The following is a 22,331-nucleotide window of genomic DNA, read 5'->3' on the forward strand; positions in this document are numbered from 1 at the left end:
AACATAGCCCACAGAATTTGCAAGTTTAAGTGGCAGTGGGCTCGCAGGACCGATGGCCGTTGGAGTAGACGGGTCCTGGAGTGGAGACCGCGTCTTAAGTACCTATTATCTTTTTATCATTCTGTTATAATTATATTTGTTTCAATTGGATACTTGCAAATAAAAATAAAATAATACTAAAACGTTTTTATGAGGGAAAATACTATGTTTTAAAATTCATACGGATAATAATAATTTTATTGTAATAGTGACAAGACGTAATGTCATTTCAGAACGCAATTTATTTTTGCCAAGTGGCACTCCTGCAATAAGGTGAATATCTGACTTACGTCAGTGTGGGTGTCTCAGTGTCGGCGGCCATTATTCTACGTATAATATTATATTTTTTTGTTTTGCGCTATACAATATTCGAAACAAAGAAGTTGATTGTATTCAATATTCGCTAATATACAATCATTTTGGTTCAAATAAAATTATAGTACAAAATGAATCCAGAATAGTAAGTATCTTTTTTACTGTGGTGTGTGAAACAAGGATGGGCAAAATTTCGATTCAATTTTAGCATATTCATTCAGAGAAATCTCAATGATTTTCCTATCTTTAACAAAAAAGTCAACAATGTATGTTATATAGTGTGTGTTTCGTTTCTTTTGTTTTATCTTTAAAAAACCTATGGTGAGTCATTACGATCATAGTACCAACAAAATCGAAACGTAATCACGAATATCTATGTGAAGGTGCACTAAAATGTTCAACTAGTTCTCACTTTCGCCTTTTTTACAATATTCTTTTATAGTAAAAGACTAAAATCTATCATATAAGATTTCTTTGTTTAGCGAGACAAAGATACGCCTCCTAGACGAGGTCGTAGAGTGCGTGTTTATCGTTTCAAATTTTATTGACGTCGTATTCGATTCTTATTCGCATCGTATGTGTTAAAGTACAAATCATTGTTTACAGCGACTACCTGTTCAAATTACTCTTGATTGGTGACTCTGGTGTTGGCAAATCCTGTCTCCTACTCAGATTCGCAGATGATACGTACACGGAAAGTTATATTAGTACTATCGGAGTGGACTTCAAAATAAGGACTTTAGATTTAGATGGAAAGACAATAAAGTTACAAATATGGGACACAGCAGGCCAAGAACGGTTTAGAACAATCACTTCATCATACTACAGAGGAGCACACGGCATCATTATTGTTTATGACTGCACAGACCAGGTAATATTGTAACAATTTTTTTTTCAATTTAGGTATGTATCATTGTTATATTTTGTTAGTAGGTAAAACATTTTAATGAACTAGTTAGCTCGAAGTAGCAAAAAAGTGTAGAGTTCTATTAAATTGTTGGAGTAATAGATAATTTGAGTTAGGGAATTTTTATCATATTTTTAGTGGACAACCCTTGTCTTGAGAACCAAAATTTTAATTAAAAAGTTTCCTTTTATCACAGTTAATCACAATAATAAAATTATTTTACTTATAATTTTTATTATTCTAAAGAGACCACTTCTTTAATTTTGTCAACTATTACTAACTGTAATAAAAAATAAACATTAAAATGTAATTATTCTTACCAAACAAATCATATTTCTCAATTCTTACTTTAAAGCTACATAAATAAACAATTTTTGAACTCTTTTATTTACTTAGGGAAGCAACAAAAATATTTTTGAATATTTATTCCTATATTTTTTGTTTCCTAAATTCTTGAATTAAATATTTAAAATATGAAGTACATTTAGAGAAACTATCTGTATTGTCAATACACTGACCTTGATATAAGCTAAGGTTGTGCACACAATGAAAGATGCTTATGTCAAATATATTTTTATCATTTTATAATCAACTAAACAAACTACACTTAAAATATGGAGGTAATGATTAAATAAAAAACAATCGTATTTAACAGAATATAATATAAGTAACAATATTAGACACAAATAGATTGAGGTAGAGCATAGAATATTCTGCTCAAAATCTTTAGTGGCACGTTTGGGGAAATACCTCATCGTAACTGAAGATCACAGCTAAATAATACTGCTCTCGAGTACTGTTGAGTTCCTGTGGTGAGTGAGTTGCCCAGAGCTACTGGGTAGGGTCGCAGGGTCGCAGGGTAGGGTCAGTGATGCGCCTACAATGCTTTTGGTGTTGCATTTATGTATAAGCTACGGTAATCACTTACGATTAGGTGATGGTAATTTGTTCCAATTGTTTTTTTTTTTTCAAAGTAGTTGTGAATCCTTCTTTTACTGCCAGTTAAATACTTAAAATAGAATTTATAAAATTTATTAAGTAAATAAACATTAAATTTATCTTGTTAATATTGTAATAAGGAAAAATAAACATGAAACTAAAATTACTAAACAAAATTAAAATAATCGAAATGTCATATCTATAGTAATAAATGGATGGCCGATTTTTTTGTTTGGTTGTACTGCAAAAAAATACTGAACCGGTCAGAATAATATTATAATATTGTTGAATACCACTAGCTGTGCTCCCGACTTCGTCCACGTGGAATAGTGACTATATGTTTGACGTGATTCTTTAAATTGGCCTAATTTTTTTATTTATGTACCAATTGATATGAAACAAACAATAAATGTTAAGCTAAGCTTGTCACAATACATTAGTGAAAACCACATCTAAATCGGATAAGTCCTTTCTGAGATTAGCTTGCACAAATGCATAGACAAATAGACAAAAATTCTGACAATCATTGTTTTGGAGTGCTATTTGCGTTGATAAAGGTCCCAGAAACCATAAATTCTCAAACTGGTGAAACTACAGTTCTGATGAAATTCAAGTTCTGACATACTGTAACTGTCCATCCCTGAACTTATAAGGGCGTGTGCTAAACTACACTCATTATAGTTGTTCAATTTTTTTTTTCATAATATTGTCAAAGTTTTGAAGTCTTTCGTCTGATACAAAAAGTAATATGAATCTATACTAATATTATAAAGCTGAAGAGTTTGTTTATTTGTTTGTTTGAACGCGCTAATCTCAGAAACTACTGGTCCGATTTGAAAAATTGTTTTAGTATTAAATAGTCCATTTATCGAGGAAGGTTATAGGCTATATATCATCACGCTAAGACTAAAAAGAGCGGAGCACCAACGAAGAATGTTCCAAAATCGGGTGTTCTTTTTTCCTTTTGAGAGCTTCCGCTGCGTGCGCTGTGAAAACAGTTAAATTTTCGCAAAAATCATGTATGACAGAATTGATCCTTTTTAAAAGTTCTAAAAAAAGTCCGCGACAACATATATCTACCTTTTAAGGTTAGCTCACTACAACCTTTTTTATGCTAACCAAGTTTGTTCTAAAATAATGCATTATTTGCGAAGATGTTTTTATAAACATGATATTAATCCTTATCTAAATAAATACGTTATTCATCACAAGTATTTGATTTAAAACAAAATAGCCTTTTAGTTTGTTGTAGTAGAGTATCTCAGGAGATATCGCAGTTTTAATAACATCGCAGCAAAATAATGATCAAGTATTGCGCGCGCCTCTGTTCCACCGCGCAGAAGCTAGTAAATAAATAAAATAATTGATTTATAATCGCGTAAATCTACATCTGCACATAAAGAGATGTACATAATTATATTGGGCTAGTGCAAATACGTAACTGCCTCGCACTTAACGGCATCCACTAGTATTTATTCTTATGTCGGGGGTTTGGAAACACATACTCCAGACACACAAGCATACAATCTGTACAACCCATTCAAATCTTTGTCATGAGCTTGATACTCACATAATTATTTTTTAATTACAAATCATTTAAAACATAAATATGTCATAGCTCATTAAAATTCGTCTCATGTGAATTTAAAACAGATAGCTTTACTTGTACTCGAGCCAAATTAGCAGAAGTGATCTAAGTAAGAATTTATAAACTGAATCACAACTGACATACTTTAAAATTTAATGCTTAGAAATGATGGACTTACATAAATCGATAATTTCTAATATTTGATATATATATATATATATCAAATATTTGATATATATATATATCAAATATTTGATATATATATATATATATATCAAAGAGTAGTTCCGGAGACTATATTAGTATAGCTACTTAATTGCATCAGAATGAATTTACGTGAAGAAATTCTATTTAAGAACTATATACAAGTAATAACTAGAAAATCAGAAGCTGCTTTACCTATAGTGCAGGGGGTGCGTTGCACCCGGACGCCGGGTGTTCGGGGGCGACAGCTGCACGCAAGTGCCCAAAATATCGATATAAAAAAATCAATCGACAAATATCGTTGATATTTGTTCATTGATGATACCCATATCCATAATTTTTCTTCACTTACAATTGTAAAGATTTCTTTATTAGTTCAACTGCACCGGGGCGCTACATAGTCTACAGACGCCCCGCATAAAATAGTGTATTGTAATGCCTTTTGATTTATGATATTCATGTTTTTAGACTGCCTTTTTAACCTACTTCTACGACTAGACCAAACGACTATTTTTTTTAATGTTAATCATCCTCATAACTTTTTATTGGGTTTGCCGATTTTGCTGATTCTATTTTTTATCGAAAGCTATATATTTGTCATGTGTCATTTAAATTTAATCGAGATCTGACGTGTACTTATTGAATTATCCTTAATAATGCGTATTTAATTGACTGAATTACCGATCACCTACGTTGTATTACTTGCCGATGTAATTGAAGTCGGTTTTTTCCGAGCAATAATTATGTACAAATCAATAGTATATTATGCAATAAATAATTTTTTAAACTTAGAACGTGCCAAACGAGCAAACGTTCCGCCTGATGGTAAGCGGATACCGTAAGCTATGGACGCCTGCAACACTGTGAACATTGCAAACGCATTGCCGACCCTAATTACTTACTCTCCGCAGTAGCTCTAGCCACCGTACTCACCACAGTTAAACAATTAAACAAAACTACTTAAGGAGCAATACTATTTATCTGTGATCTGGTTTTATCATTTTTGATAATTCTGTAATTTTGAGGTACTTCCCTAGTCGGGCTGCTCTAAACTTCGAGCAAGATATTTCCTGCTGTTCCCTACTTCAAATGAATAATCATCAAAATTAATGTTAATCAATTTCTTCATCTGTCAGGACTCATTCAGCAACGTGAAGCAGTGGTTAGAGGAGATCGATCGCTACGCATGCGACAATGTTAACAAGTTGCTCGTCGGCAATAAGTGTGATCTGACCACAAAGAAAGTTGTCGACTACACCACGGCTAAGGTAAGGTTTATAGGTATATATTTTTTATACCACTAAGATGAATAACAAATGTGCAGTTACCCTGGCCTGTAGAGTGTTTACCATTCGCTATGATGGCAAACAAGCATATTATGCTCCTGATGGTAAGCAGTTGCACTAAACTATGGAGTATTACAAATGCCTATGTAAGTATGCAATATCAAGTGCATCACAAAGGGGTCATTCAAGTATTACGTAAGCAGGATTTTAGTAATTTTTAACCCCCCCCCCCCCCTCCCCTTGTCAGCGAAAGTATATTTTTAATCTATTCAGAAATAATAAATAAATATTGCTGACGTAACCACCATCTAGACCTCCGGCCCCCATGTCATCAAAAATAAGCAAAACATAGGTGTCCCCCGGTCGTCACTCGTCATATCGGTGTTTACGTAATACTTGAATGTCCCCAAAAGTGTTGTCGACCATACTCTTGACACTTCATAGAAGCTCTGGCTACCGTACCACAGAAACAACACTGCTTAAAACTAAGAGCAGTAGTATTTTGGTTACAAATTTCTGTAAGGTTGAGTTACCGTCCAGTCCGTCACCAGATTTTGAGCAAGATTTTTTTGCTGTGCCTTACACAATAATAATTACGTTTGTTAAATATGTGATAAGACTTAGAAATAAATTCGAAATTGACTCAGTAAAAAACTTAAAACATGTAAATCAATACAACCGAGTTCTCAATTGCTTAATTTGTCCTTCTTATATATCTTATTACATCTTGTTTTATATTACAATACTGTCAACTGTAAATAATTATGTGTTTTTATATCATTACATAGTGTAAAACAGTCTCTTCCCGCTGTCTGTATGCTCAGATCTTCAGTAAATAGAGTGATTCCAGAGGAAGGTTTATATGTATAATCATGCATAATATAGTAGAGGAACAGCGATAGTTTTTGCAACCCAGCGAAGCCGGGGCGGGTCGCTAGTATTATTTTAAAGTACACCTCTATTAAGCTTTATTATTATTCATGTCCTTTTTCTAAAGGATGTCTGGAAGATACCGCTCTTTAGTGATAAGACCGCCTTTTGTACATATTTCTTTTTTTTTTTTTCATATTTTATGTTACATGTTTTGTTTGTGGTTGTACAGTAAAGTATATTTGTAATCATAAATAATATATTACAAGTATTGTCTTCTGTACATTTTCTTATTATAACAGCATAAGTTGCATTAAAATATAAGAAATTACAAATCTCATCAGACAAAGACAAAAATAAATCAAATGAACTTTGCAAGTCGTATTCAATATAAAGATAATAAAGTGCAACGTCAGTACAATAAACTATGGGTAATTAGACACATTTTGATTACAAGTTCATTACCATCTGTTTAATATTAAACTTGAATTATGTATTTATTATGTATATAGTTTCACACTGCTATTATTCATGATATAGTCATATGTATAAAGCACGTCGTTATATTTCGTACTTTTTTAATTCTCGTACATTTAAATAGATTATACATAATGAAATTATATGCATAAAGCATCTAAGAATTATACTTTGTACGAATACTTATTATTCCGCATTTTTTCATATATTTCTTTACATTAAAATCGTTATTAACCTGACAGTTGTTGCCATAGACACCGGATAACGATCGTTACTCGTGGTAGGGAAACCATCGCCAACCCGTAGTAGAGCAGCGTGGTAGATTAAGCTCCAAACCTTCTCCTGTGTGAAGAAATAGGCCTTTGCCCAAGTGTATGACATTTACAGGCTGACTCAGTTCGGTTCAGTTAAACCTTATATGAAATTATAATTTTTGTCAAATGTGATCATAATAGAAATTTTTCGAAAGGCATCAGGTTGCATTGTGTTTGTTGGTTGTTCGCACGTTCAACGAAATATAAATAATAATAATATTCTGTATTGTACACCATTAAAAGATACAAACAAAAGTAGTATAATTAGAGGAAGATGTACAAAGGCGGTCTTATCGCTAAAAGAGCGATTTATTTCAGACAATCTTTAGGTATAGGACAGCGCATAGAAAAGCGGTTAGGAAGTGTACAAATAATTGTTATAGAAATTAGAATACATCACAATAGATTATAAAATTATACATACATATATACATACATATGCTTACACACTTACATACATTCACATATACACATATACTCACATATAAAGGCGAAAAGACAATATAAATAAATACACGTGATATCTCAAAATACCCCCCCCCCCCCGTGATATTCCGTGATGCTTTTCCCAATACCCCCTTATCTAGTCTCGCGTGACTAATAGACCGGCAATTCCGTTCCGGCAGCAATACGCGGAGCAGCTCGGCATACCGTTCCTCGAGACGTCGGCGAAGAACTCGACCAACGTGGAGCAGGCGTTCATGACGATGGCGGCGGAGATCAAGGCGCGCGTGGGCCCGCCGTCGGCCGGCGCGCCGCCCGGCGCCGCCGTCAAGATCGACCAGGGCCGCCCCATCGACACCGGCAAGTCCTCCTGCTGCTGAACGGCCCGCACGGTATCCACCACCTCTATCTACACCAAATAACTAGCCTTACTACAGGTCGGCTTGCGGCTTCGTCTGCGCTGATTTTAACTATTCAATGTTTACCTGTACAATATAGCCTACGTTACTCACTGATAACGTAGCATTCTACTGGCGAAAGAATTTTTAAAATCGGGCCCCCTAATATTTGAGTTTATCCAACTCCTCAACTTTTACCTGTTAAATATAGCCTACGTTACTCACTGGTAACGTAATATTCTACTGGCGAAAGAGTTTTTAAAATCGGGCCCCTAATTTTTGAGTTTATCCATTGCAACGAACAATGAATTTGACTAGCTCGTTGGTGAAGTTTGCAGTGCAGTGGCGCAGAGTCCAGCTCCGATTCAGGATGTCAGTGGAGTTAATTGTATAAGAATCTAGCCTTACTACAGGTTTCGGCTCGCGGCGTCGTCTGCGTTGATTTTAACTATTCAATGTTTACCTGTACAATATAGCCTACGTTACTCACTGGTAACGTAGCATTCAACTGGCGAAAGAGTTTTTAAAATCGGGCCCCCTAATTTTTGAGTTTATCCATTGCAACGAACAATGAATTTGACTAGCTCGTTGGTGAAGTTTGCAGTGCCATGGCGCAGAATCCAGCTCCGATTCAAGATGTCAGTTGAGTTAACTGTATAAGAATTTCCTCAAATATATATCTCACAGGTATCAATCTACGGAACTGACGACCTTGTTTGTCTGTGGCGTGTTTAAGATATTTATTTATTTATATTTTAAAAAGTCAAATCTATCCGCTTTGCAATATTATAGTTGTAAAAATTTACCTAATAGGCCCGTTTTGAATTTTGTCATCGCGATGTAACTAGTGATGTAACCATACGACTCGGTACTCGATTCTCACAATAAATCGATTCAAGTTTGATCGATTTAATTATGTAATGTAAAGTGCATTGGGTTAAAGTTATAATTAGAAAATTTAATTATTTTTATTTTTTTGTCTTTAATTTAATATTTTTAGTTACAATAACATTCACTCGCTTACAAAAATTCAAGGAAAAGCGAAAGTGATTGAATCTTCATTCAATCGTTTTCTTCGGATGATGAGCCATAACCGTCCATTAAGCTATCGTCGCCTTTAAATATAATTATTTCATTTTCAATTATATTATCAATATTGACGTCTCCGTCGTAGTATTCCGTTATTATTTTTCAAGTTTTTTTTTACCACTTTTGCCCAGACTTCTTTAGTAATTTTGGCACAAGCTTCTTTCAACAATATCATCATTTGCATCATTGCGTACTGCGAATCCTTTAACTTGAGCCCAGATCAATTCAATAGTATTTTACTAACAATAGTACTGCTACGATCTTATCACTTTATGTCCATACTGAAGTCCATGCAAATTGTGATTTTGTCCATTTCTAAGAATGTGTGCAAAATTAAATCATATCATTCCATCATAATTTTCCTCTTATTTTCTTGTATTTGAATCCAATTTACTTCATAATTGTTGTTAAAGACGTGGAACTTACACTAAACAGACAAGCCTCTCGTGGTAATAGAAATTAAAATTGCATGCTACTATCAAGTAAGCGCGAAAAGAATACTCGCGATGTATTCCATTATCTATTGTTCTTTTATTATTATTATTCTATTATTATTTAACGTGGCAAAAAAACGCACGTATTTTTTTTAAAAAAACATGTAAATTCTTTTATTTTTTGTTTCAGTTTCGTTATAAGTTACTATGGTATTCTAGTGTCTTTCTTAAATGTCAAAACAGGCCTATATTTTGATGACCATAGTATATATATGTGTACATACGTCCGCAGGGTGGCGGCAGGGAGCAGGTCGAAGGGCGCCGGTCGCTGCACCCAGCTGTTGAACTACAATTACCACAAATAAAATTCATGATCGCATCCCTATTATTAATAATAAATAAATAAAAATTATATATAGTTCCGAGTGCCGTCGGTCTCGTAATGTTAATTCGTAAGCTGACTCCTTTTAAGTTGCTACTGTCCGGTGTATTAGAGGAGCGAGGCGGAATGTATGGGTGGATGTTTATACATGTTTATATATAATGAATATTGTAGGTTAATTTCGTGCTGTATTCCAAAATATATATGAACACGGAGAGGTATATGTGTTTGTAATGTCGGATGTTTTGAAACGAGCCTTTTGATATCTTAAGATGTATACTTAAGTATAACTCGACCGGTTGGCTATCGATTTGTAATACCGCGTTCCTATTTTCTGAAAACGGTTCCTATTGCCCGTGAGCGTTTGCTACGTGTCGTTGTTCGTGAGTAAAACGAATGGTTTTCTGATTATAGGAACAGGTAAGTGTCTCGCAGAAATAGTTAGCACAGTTGCACATAGTTGGTCGGCCGCCGTGCTGTCATACAAACGGAGATTCATTGTCACCACGAAGCGTAGGCTAATTTTTATTATTTAATCTGCTTTTCTTGCGTTTTTACATCATGAACGTCACAGAGGTACTAATTTTATAAATATCGTCTGCACTGGGTGTTATTATTCAATATTAATAATATACTTATCAATTGCGATGCGTACTGGGGTTGTGCTGTTCGAAATTTTGTGTTAGATATTCTCATTTAACAGAACACTAGTATATTTTAACACAAAATTGTAGATATAGCAACATTGCCTTAGGAAATTTAGACAGATGTATAGTAAACTTACGTAGCCATCGATAACAATCAAGCGGGAACATAGTATTAATTAAAAGACATATTCATATACTGATATCACTGAAATTGTGATCCTTTTAAAATATATACCGCTTAGTGTTTTAAATATTAATCAAATTTAATAAAGGTTGGAACACATTATAGCTACACTGTTTGAGTTATAATGTGATCATTTTGAAATGTATTGTGTTTTTGAAATATCACAAGTACATAGACAAAAAGATCACTTTGAGAAGGTAATTAATTTTAGATATATGATGTATGTAACATTACATGTTAAATAAATTTAATTTTTTATTAAAGTAGATAAGATACTTAATTTTTAGCATAAAATAATAGAATGGTGTTTAAAAATAACTTAACATCAATGTGTTCCATATCTTCTTATTACATATGAAGTAATAAGCAATGTTTGATTATATTATTATAATAATGTGATTGATATTTAAAATGTTAAGTAAATAAATTATTAATTATTATTTCCATCTTATAATATTAACTTACTCAGTATGTCGTTATTTTTGTACTATTATGTGAAGAAGTTAAGTTTACTTAATCGATCCGCTAACCCACTGTAATTCTGTATTGAGGGTTTCTTAGAAATTAAAACAGTATGCTATTTAAAGATGTTTTATTTAATCCCTACTTTTCCTTAGATGTGCCTAATGTATGTATAAATTTATTTTTATTTTCTTTCATTTATTATTTATTTATTTAATAAAGGCATACCAACTAAGTACATAAAACAACTTTCTACATTAAAACAATACCACTAAGATTTACAATTATGCACTTAAATTAAAAGTTTTCACAACATTGTTAGAATGTCACTGTAATTAGACATTAATCTTATTTGTGTAATCTACCGAAAAAAGAACATTTGATTCATACAATAAAAAACAAATTTCTAGGCGTATTTAAATGTTTGGCGGCAGTTTGGTGTAGTCAATACATTAAAATTCAACGGTTGCACAAAGTCACAAACGTTCAGAAGTTCGATTGCGCTCAAAGCAAGTGGTTGAGCGGAGCTTACTTTATTAACAACAGCACCTCATCATATACTCGTAGTCATGACAAAGCCCGTGCAAGTTGAGAGGACACTGAAGAAAATCGGGACACTGAACAGGTAATTGGTCTGTAAAGTAAAATTATATTTTAATTATCTAATAAATGATAATAAATTACTAGTTGTTCATATGCTTCTTGAGGTGCCGATAAATGTGTTTTTGTATTTCCGGACCCAGTATAGTATTTCAGCGTATTTATTTAATTGTACCATGACCGTTAACCTTTAAGTATGGACGTCATTTTTTCTCAACACTACTGTGGACGTGTAGTCTCACAGGCTCCTATATGCACACACATTTTTTTGGGGAATTTGACATAAGATCGTTTTAAAACGAATTAAATATTGAAATTATGTAGTTTAGCAATTAAATAACTTGCTTATATAATCAAAATGTATTTTAAAAATTCTAGAAATATTAAAAATCAAAAATTATGGCTCTTTTCAGTCTAAATCTACCGAGGTTACATTTTTAGGTAATAAAAACAGCCAAACTTATTCTCATAACAAAATAAGTATTTTTTTCTCAAAATATAATGTATAAGAAACCAAAAACAGAAAACATATACTTCATGTAACAAATACAAAAAATTTTGACAACAACTCAAATAACGTAAATTTATTGACAGTCAGCGCACAAAGGTCTAGAATATTGGAGACACACAGGTTTGTTGCACCCAACACAAACATGGGTAATCATCCTATGTTTTTTCGCGGAACAGATTTTACATGCTGTTCTGGTTCTTTGACTGGTTTCTTGATCCTGGACATCTTCTGTAACCTTATTATTACCTAAAATTACAGTATGGTCAACCTCAGCGCTCTTGGCAGTCATTTATTTATAAAACGTCTTTGATATACGTAGACATACCACAAGCACATGTGCTAATTTTTTAAAATCTCTTTCCGCAGCTTTTGATTGGTGTATGTTATATAAAATGTACGCATTCATGGCACTCAAGTCAAGGACATGATATAGCAACACCATAGGCTATCTCTATCACTACAAGATTATTCTCCTATGTCCTGGTCCTGGTCCTGGTCATCATCACTGTCACTTTCATCAGTTTGTACTCCAATATAAAAAAAAATCTTCAGTACTCTCTTCATTGTCAGACTGATCCGAACCTAATAACAACCCACTCACTTCTTGTTAGAAAGGTGGAAAGGATCTCCTGCACAAAAAAATGTTCTCGCAGGGCCCTGAACAGAACTCGTAGATGGTCGTTTTGCTTTAGAACTGCCGGTTTTATTGTTTTTTGACATTTTGTACTTCAAAATATGATACAAACTAATCGCTACTCTTATAAAATATATCATAGGGCAAAAGTGGACGTGTAGCCTGACAGGCTCCGGTCAATATTTTCATGGTCATTACTTAGGTGATATTCATTGGAAGACGCAACTCTCTCTCTCGTTGGTAGTTTTACAACTAAAACAAAAGCTACTGAGCCGCATAACCGCGGGGAGTGTGGACAATTAGGTGAAACTAAGAAAACGAAAACATCGAGTAGCCTGTGAGACTCCACGTCCATACTTAAAGGTTAAAAATAAAATGAACTGTTTTTGCCTAATATATACGGAGACAAAGGGTTCGGGCATTCATCATTACAGCCTATACAGTCTACTGCTGGACATAGGCCTCCACAAGTTTACGCCAAAAATAACGTGAACTCATGTGTTTTGCCCATAGTCACCACGCTGGGCAGGCGGGTTGGTGACCGCAGGGCTGGCTTTGTCGCACCGAAGACGCTGCTGCCCGTCTTCGGCCTGTGTATTTCAAAGCCAGCAGTTGGATGGTTATCCCGCCACCGGTTGGCTTTTTAAGTTCCACGGTGATAGCGGAACTGTGTTATCCCTTAGTCGCCTCTTACGACACCCACGGAAAGAGAGGGAGTGGCTATATTCTTTAGTACCGTAGCCACACAGTACCAGTTCGGGCATTGACGACCTGATAACCTAAATAAACACTTGAATAGTCTAGCAAAGTATAAAAGGTAATCTATTAAGAACGAAGCTAGAAAAAAAAAGCTCCAATTAAATTCTCTGGGCTTTTTTTTATTAATTTTAATAATTTTTCTATCTAAAAATATATCTAGTAGTGGTTAAATACCTATATAATTAGAGAATTATCACTATATGAATCGCGAAAATATTTTACATATTTATAACATCACGTGAAAATATTAAAATTAATATAGAATATTAGAGATATTAGTAGACGACGACGACAACGTAGACAACTACCAACTAGGCAAAGATTTCATATTCTATTAAGAAAGGCAGATTGCTAAAACCGTTCTGCTTTACTAAGTACCTATAGATAGTTTAAGTTAAAAATCATTAAGATGGCTTTCTTCAACGATGATTATGAAAAATAATTTTCAGACTGATTATCCAATTGAAAGTGAAAAACCTACAACAATAGGTACCTATGTTACCATTGTGAATGAAGGTCAAACCCAAAGCTATTATGACGCAATGAAATATTTACATATAAATATATCTACAAATGTGTAAACTATTTTATTACCTAATCCATAAGCACAACCGCAGCAGTAGCCGTGGATTATCGCTTCATCATCTTCGCAAGCTGCCGGTGGACAACCGTTACACCATAATCCCATTCCGAGCCATGGAATATTCCCTAATTGTTAAATAATCACATTTTTTAATCGCAGAGTATGTCAGAGGTATCAATATCAACAAGATAAATTAGAAACATACTACCGCTTTTACCCGCGGCTTCGCTCGCATTGATTTTTTTTTTTTTAATAAAAAGAATCCTATGTTACTTCTAATACCTCCAAGAATATGTGTACAAAGTTTCATGATGATTGGCTAAGAAGTTTTAGCGTGAAAGCGTAACAAACAAACTTACATTCACATTTATAGTATTAGGAGGGATGTCATAGAATTTTATTTATAAATTAAAACTAATTTTAACTCTAAAAGTGATAAAATCATGTATACACAATTCTTAAGTATATAAAATTATAAATAATATCACAAATATACCTTTGTTATAATAATATTCGTCGTAAGACATTATATACCCCATGTAGGTACTCAGTGGGATATTGTGGGGGGACATTGCCATGGCCCTGGACGGCACACGAAAGGGGGGCGGCAAAATCACGACTTTTTCAAATGACAAAAAAAATCAAATCGCGTTCGCGATGTAACATAGAAAATATAGTTTAATTGAGAACCTCCTTCTTTTGAAGTCGGTTAATGAACATAATGAAAATTGTGCTTGTATTAGTTTCGTAAAATAAATGTAAATGCAAATTTTCGATGTACCCCGGGTGGCAACAAATCACGCTAGCCACCGTAAGTAATAGGTATTTAGACTCAATTTCAATCACTTGAAAAATAACGATTAATATTGTAAAGAGATAATTACCTAACTGCACAATTACCTTTCCATAACAACAACATAAATGGTAATAGTTTAAAAAAAATCTTACATATTATGAAAATTTAGTCGTGCTTATGCGCAGAAAAATTCTTAATTTTTCTTTGAGGATAAATATTTTTTGGGTCTTTGTAACAGGACTAAAGAAGTTTAACAGAAATCTCTATAATATTTGTATTTATTATAATACTTACATCTCGGCGCTTTTTTCACTGCGTTCAAGCCAGTTTCCGATGAGGGTAAAAACAGCGTGAACGATACATTTATGAAAAAATTTAAGAGTATCCAACAAAATAATACCCTTCGTAAATACATGTCGAACTGTCTCTCACATACATGTCAAAACTCCCTCCTTATATAGGTAGTTTCCCATACACTAAGTTATTATTATTTTGGTAATTATAGGTCATTGTCACTAGGTGATTAGTTAAATAATTTTACGATGAGATAATATTGACGTTTTTACTTTTTCAATAATATCAAGAAGGCATATTTTAAACTTTTTACGTCGCTTTTTCTTTATTCTTTTCATTTTATATTTGCCTATTGTGATGCGTTACCAAACTCCGTGCAATAATTAACATTATAGTATTCAATTACGAAAAGTTTTTTTTTTTTTTAAATCAGACCATCAAGCATTTTTATGACATACAAACATTCGAAATTATTCGGGAATCGAACTTGCAACCACAACGAACCGTTGATCACTGCTCTACGGCACCATCAAAGTGTCTGCTATAGTTTTTTTTTTTTTTTTGTAGTTTTTTAGGGTATTTAGTTTTCATACGTTTCTTTATATGATATTTTCATAATTATTTAATCTTAAAATATCGCTAGTAAAGAAAATAAATATGAAGAATATTTTCAATTAAATCCAATACAAAAAGCGCCAAAAGAATTCCGACCTGTGCGTTCAGATGATTACTGTGTTACCACTATGCGTAAGTAACCCCACCCCCCTTTTTACGTGGGGAAAATCCTTATGGACATCCTGTGGCGCGGGGCTACCAGAGAGGTGTCAGACTCTTACTGACTAAAAACCGCCACCTGTGTTCCGCCGATGCGCCTATATGGTGGGATCGCGAGGACGCTATAGTATGCTTCCGCAACCCCACCGGCGCTTATGCTTACGGGCTCATTGTGGTGCAGAACACCTCAGACGGCGCACTTGAACACGTAGTGCACCTTCCGCCTCAGGGCCGATTAGCGCGGACGACGGAACCCCGACCCACCACTCGCCGGGCCCGCGGGTGGGGTGTAAACCCCCCGCCCGCAACACCACACCTTTCAGAACCGCACTCCAGGGGCGCAACCTCCTCGCGCCACCCCGGCGCCTCAGGCGAGCCCACCTCAGTTGGCAAACGCCAAGGTGGCCACGGCCGCCCACTACGGCGAACCGCGACCTCGGCGAAATAGAGAGCGCGCTTTCGCGCGCCTTAGGGCGGGTGAGCGAACGCACCCACGCCGACCTCCGCGTGGGGTAAGGAAAACCCGACCCCCACGTCTCCGTACCGTCTCAGTGCCACACCTTCACCGTCGGCACCCTACGTGCTACCCTGCACCGCACACGACCTCCGAGCCGTAGGATGGGTACGCCGCCCCCCGGCCAAAGGCCTTACAATCCTCAGGAGCGCGAACCAACGTCCCCAGCAATCTTCTGGTTTTAGTCCGCGGGGGTCCGAAAACCCCTACCACCCACGGCGGTAAAACCGCGAGCGGCGTTCCCCTTGGGTCCGATACGCGCCCAGTAGGAGATCCATCTACTCCCCTGGAAGTTAATCAGACTTGTGAAATAGACAGACTAGCGAATAGTGTCAGAAATTGTGAAAATTAAGAAATAAATTAAGGTAATAAATTAAAGTAATAATAGTGTTACATGTGGTAGAAGCGTCCGCAATATTAAATTAATGTAACTTTCTATACCTAATACCTTACGTTTAAAAGTTAAAAGTTTTATTGGTGTATTAAACAAATAAAAAGGGTATAGGACCATATGAACAGTAGTAATGAGGACCCGAAAAAAAATCTTTTTTAATCATAGAACATTTATTTAAAGTGACTTTATTTGGCACAATATTTCCAAAGCGATATGTTACAATAAAAATTAACATCAGTCAAAAAAAACTTAATAAATAATATCCCATCAAATACAATTTTGTAAAAATTATAGTATTGAGCATCAATTAAAAAAAATGAGATCAAACAATATCACAGATAAAATACAATTATCTAAAAAGTGCATTTTATGAATACTTTTACAGATAAAATTTAATTAAGACCTAAATCTAAGATAGAGAATAACTGAATATTTAAATCTAATGATAAGTCTATTTATATGTCGATAAGTTTGGCATTGTCTTTGACAATAAAATATTATCATACATTAAAATTAAACTGTCGTAGAAAACAAAATATGACTAGATTTGTCAAATCGAGACCACAATATCGCTTAGCTTCTAAATATAAAATAATTATGTATCTGTTTAAGTCTCCTGTTATCTAAAACACAGGCATTTAGTTGCCTACCTTAGGAACAGACGACCCACGTGTATATAAAACATATTAACACATTATTAATATAATGTCAGTATTTTATTCTGCTCATCATCTGCTATTTCACAGATTAATCTTTAGAACGACGACGGCTTTATTAAAGGACATACATAATATAATCCTATAATGTCAAAATGTTTATAATTTATAAATGTATAAAACTTTGGCTACAATAAGATTTAAATAATACTTATACTATAGCAACAATATAATGGAAATAGAGAGAAGCGAGATTGACACACTTTTAGTTCTAATAACGTACATGTACATTTTTTTTAAGAATCACTATATCTCATCAATTAATTCTAATCGCATAAAAAGCGTAGATTATATGAATACAATATATATTTATAACTAAATTTGGCAACAATTACAACTTATATCTAAACCCAGATCTATAATCTATATGTACTCATAGTTTTCCAAATGTAACGTAATAAAAAAAAAAAAAAAAAAAAATTAGTAAAAACAAAAAAAATGATAAAATGCGTTACAACTAACATTATTAATAAATATTAAAACATTTGGTGACTAGAAGCATTCCTTTAATTACACATAGGGAAATACCTAATGAAATTTTTATATGAAAATGACGCAACTATTTTTTGATTACATCATCATTAACTGCGCTAATTGATATTTAGCATTTACTAGGGGACAATAAAACTTGATTGTAACATTTATCTGTAAAAATTAAAATAGATCGCTAAATGTTACTAAGCGCAAAATTCGAGAACGATTGAACCAATTCAGCCATTTTTTAACCGACTTCCAAAAAAGGAGGAGGTTCTCAATTCGACTGTATTTTTTTTTTTTTTTTTTTTTTTTTTTTTTATGTATGTTACATCAGAACTTTTGCCCGTGTGGACCGATTTCGACAAATTTTGTTTTAATCGAAAGGTTTTGTGTGCCAATTGGTCCCATTTAAATTTATTTGAGATCTAACAACTACTTTTCGAGTTATATCTAATAATGCGTTTTTACTTGACGCTTTTTTCGTCGACCTACGTTGTATTATACCGCATAACTTTCTACTGGATGTACCGATTTTGATAATTCTTTTTTTGTTGGAAAGAGGATATCTCTAGTTTGGTACCATGATAACGAAACTAGGATCTGATGATGGTATCCCAGAGAAATTGAGGGAAACTCTCGAAAATCCGCAATAACTTTTTACTGGGTGTACCGATTTTAATAATTTTTAATTTAATCGAAAGCTGATGTTTGTCATGTGGTCACATATAAATTTTAATGAGATCTGATAACTACTTTTTGAGTAATCTTTGATAACGCGTAGTTACTTGACTATTTTGTCGTCGATCTACGTTGTATTACTCGTCGATGTAATTGAAGTCGGTTTTTTTTTCGTTTGCGAGCAAACACAATTATTTTTGAGCTTATTATTTTCCGAGTGACTAATAACTTAAAAGTCGACTAAATGTTTGCAACAAATAAAATAACTTGCCAGCGATTAAATATTTTCGCGACTATTATATTATGTAAGGTTCAAAATTAAAGTTGTTATAAAAACTAAAAACTAGCAGCTGCGTTTAGGTAGCAAATAAACTATACCAGTCAAATAAAATATTAGGCAAGAAGTTATAAATAATGACTTGGCGACTAATAATGTTAGTAGGGTGGCAAAGATAATAATATTACCAACTATTTCGTGCCGTCTAAAAACCCACTTTCAGGCTTCGCTTTGCGGGCAGCTCTAAATATTAAAACGAGTACAATAAAAATGAATAAGAGTTAATTATTAATATTTTTTGATCATAATTTCATGAAAACGGCGGAAGGTGCGATGGTTGGATACGAGTGTAGTGCGGGGTGGCGGGGTGCGTGTGGGTGCACGGCCAATAGCAAGCGGCGCGGGCGGCGGGCCCACGCGACTTCTAGATTGTTATTGTTTTCATTATTCGCCGGTAATGTGCACGTTAATGTTTAGTTTTGTTTATTTTGCGTAATATTTTAGTGAATTACCAGTATTTAGTGATTTATATGTGGAGATGAGTCAGTTAGAGTTAGCTGGACCAAGTCGTGAAATAAATTGTGATGAAGGAGTGCCGGATTACTATTCAAGTGGAGCAGAATCAGAGGATCAAGGACCAATGAAACCCAAACGTGGACGAAACAAACTTTGGGTTTTTAAATCTAAATTTTCAAACTTGAAAGAGGCGGAAGATTTCGTGAATTCAAAAAATACTTGGTCTCGGAAATTTACGCGAATGACAGAAGAGGGGCAAAAACGTTTTTACAGGTGTAATAAAGTTCGGAAGAAGGGACCACAGTGTGCGGCAGAACTTTATTTGTTATTTGAGAGTGGAACCGACAATATTCTTGCATATCATACAGATGCTGAACATAATCACGAAAATATTGGCACTCGAGGCGACTACGGCATCGACGCTCATACTCAAACAGAAATCAACAGACTTTTTGACTTACATTTGAAGCCTAAAGCTATATTGCCTTCTCTTCAAAAAATTGATGGAATAAATTTGCCTACAAAAGTTCAACTAAATAATTCTTTAAGTGATAGGCGGCGCGTGAAATTCGGACACCACACTATTCACTTAGGTGAATTAGAAAAGTAGATACATGATCATGAAGCTATTCCTGAAGATGAGGATAAACCATTTGTTATTAAGTACTGGATATTAGAGAGTGACCAACCGATCTTCAGATTTGTTTTGACAACAAGAAAATTATTAAAGTTTGTATGTTCTTCTGACGTTTTCCACGCTGATGCAACCTACAAATTGATATGGCAAGGCTTTCCTGTTTTGATTGTTGGAACTACAAATAAAGACAGAAAATTTTATCCCCTTTGCTTAGGAGTTTCCACTAATGAACAAGAAGAAGACTTTGAGATGATTTTTAGTGGATTAAAGGAGAAAGTTCATTCACTGTTTAATCATGATTTACAACCAAAAGTATTAGTGTGTGACGCAGCTCAAGCAATAAAAAATGCTTTTATCCATGTTTTTGGTTCTGATACTACTGTGCGTATGTGTTGGGCGCATGCTAAAAAAAATATGCAAAAATCTGTTGAAAAGTTTGTAGAAAAAAGATACAGAAAAGATATTTTGCAAGATATAGACGCTTTGCATAATGCATCATCAGTTGATATTTTCAATGCTGCTGCCCATGCTTTTGTTGCCAAACATGCTACTAAGACAGCATTCATACAATACTTTAAAAGGGAGTGGCTAGTCAAAAACCCTAACTGGTACTTTGGGGCTGCAGCAACCCTTTCACCGACCACAAACAACGCTTTAGCATTTAACAAGACTATCAAAGATCATAATACGATGCGGGAACGTTTTCCCCTTTCACGTTTCCTTGTTGTGGCGAGTGATATGGTTACCCAATGGTCAAACCAAATCTCTGAAGACTTATTCCCAGAGACACACAACATTGAACTCAAAGAATGGACAGAAGGATATTGTTGGGCAAAGCAGAACATTAAAGTAAAGACTTTAGCATCGGATTATACAAACAACGTTTATATAGTACCTAGTGAGAAAGCTAGGGCTACGGATATGGCATATAACGAAACATGGCATACATTTGATGAGTATAAAGAAAAAAACTTTGCGTTCTGGAAAGTTGTACTGCCAAGAACAGAATGGAAGAAAGGCATGTGCAATTGCCCTCAATTTTTTAAAATATATGTGTGTAAACATATAATAGGCCTCGCCATAAGGTTGAAACTAGCCACTCCGCCTTTAGAGGCCAAATTGATTCCAATTGGTCAAAAAAGAAAGCGAGGGCGTCCTGCCAAATCTAAACCTACCCTAATAATACAATAATAATATATTTTTTTTATTTAATTGTGTCTAACTGCGTAACTTTTTATTGTGTAACTTTAATACTTAGGTATAACTACAGTCTTCTATGATTATTTAAAAATAAATAAAAGTAATTACTCTTTTTATTTTTTTTATTTATTCACCTATAATTTTGAAAATAAAGGCCGCAAAATATTTTTTCTGCATGCCATTTTAGAGTTTATTTAAAGCTATTAAAAGTCACACATTATATGTATAATATAAGCTAGTTTATATTTATTCTTCATACAAACAATTTTAAATAGAATCTGATTTATATTATTTATGAATGCCTATTTTCTATTTTATTTTCGCCATAAAGTTTCCGCTTAGATATTATTTCAGTTCCCAAAAGAAAAACTTGATGCTAGTTTAAATTAAAACGGAGCTTATTACTGATATATTAATATGCTACCTATTACTTATTACGATACTCCTTATTAGCTGCCAACCCATTATATATGGTACCCACTCTAATTTTTTTTTAAACCTATATTCATTTTACTTAGTTGCCGCACTAAATACATGCCTTTTTTTGTAGTCTCCTAATACTTTGTAGAAGGTTCTTACGAACCAACTGGGCACCGAGGTATTATTAATTGCACCCGGGCGCTATATGGGCTAGACTAGAGCCTTCCCTATTCTTAAGAAAGCATCTTGTCGGATCAGCTATAATATCAGAATAAATAAATGTTTATTAGTACGTTTAACTCAGTGCTTCTTTTGCGTTGAGAAAACGTATGTTTTGCCAGGGACCACCAACTGTTTTTGGAGAAAGTTGTGTTTGCTTGCAAACGATAAAAAACCGACTTCCATTACATCGACAAGTAATAAAACGTAAGTAGACGAAAAATAGTCAAGTAAATACGCATTATTACATATAGGTCGAAATGTACTTGGCTCAATTAAAATTTAAATGAAACCACACGACACACTACATTCGATTAAAACAAAAATCATTCAAATCGGTCAAAAGATCTGAG

The 22,331-nt window shown here is 34.1% G+C and overlaps 2 protein-coding genes across 2 annotated transcripts; one reads left to right on the forward strand and one right to left on the reverse strand.

Moving 5' to 3' along the window:
• Positions 1-304: 304 nt before the first annotated feature.
• LOC123662338 (ras-related protein Rab-1A) lies at positions 305-11,103 on the forward strand. The gene is made up of 5 exons (XM_045597190.1): positions 305-499; positions 961-1,225; positions 5,129-5,260; positions 7,566-7,775; positions 9,597-11,103. Exons 1-4 carry the CDS (start codon positions 486-488, stop codon positions 7,761-7,763), a joined length of 609 nt encoding a protein of 202 aa, XP_045453146.1. The 5' UTR covers positions 305-485; the 3' UTR covers positions 7,764-7,775; positions 9,597-11,103.
• Positions 11,097-15,277, reverse strand: LOC123662119. Its single transcript, XM_045597003.1, has 3 exons — positions 15,157-15,277; positions 14,078-14,191; positions 11,097-11,613 (listed from the first exon to the last, which is right to left on the reverse strand). The coding sequence occupies exons 1-3, from the start codon at positions 15,275-15,277 to the stop codon at positions 11,516-11,518; spliced, it is 333 nt and encodes a 110-aa protein (XP_045452959.1). The 3' UTR covers positions 11,097-11,515.
• Positions 15,278-22,331: the final 7,054 nt, after the last annotated feature.

The sequence above is a fragment of the Melitaea cinxia genome, chromosome 18, assembly GCF_905220565.1.
Source record: "Melitaea cinxia chromosome 18, ilMelCinx1.1, whole genome shotgun sequence".
Taxonomy (NCBI): domain Eukaryota; kingdom Metazoa; phylum Arthropoda; class Insecta; order Lepidoptera; family Nymphalidae; genus Melitaea; species Melitaea cinxia.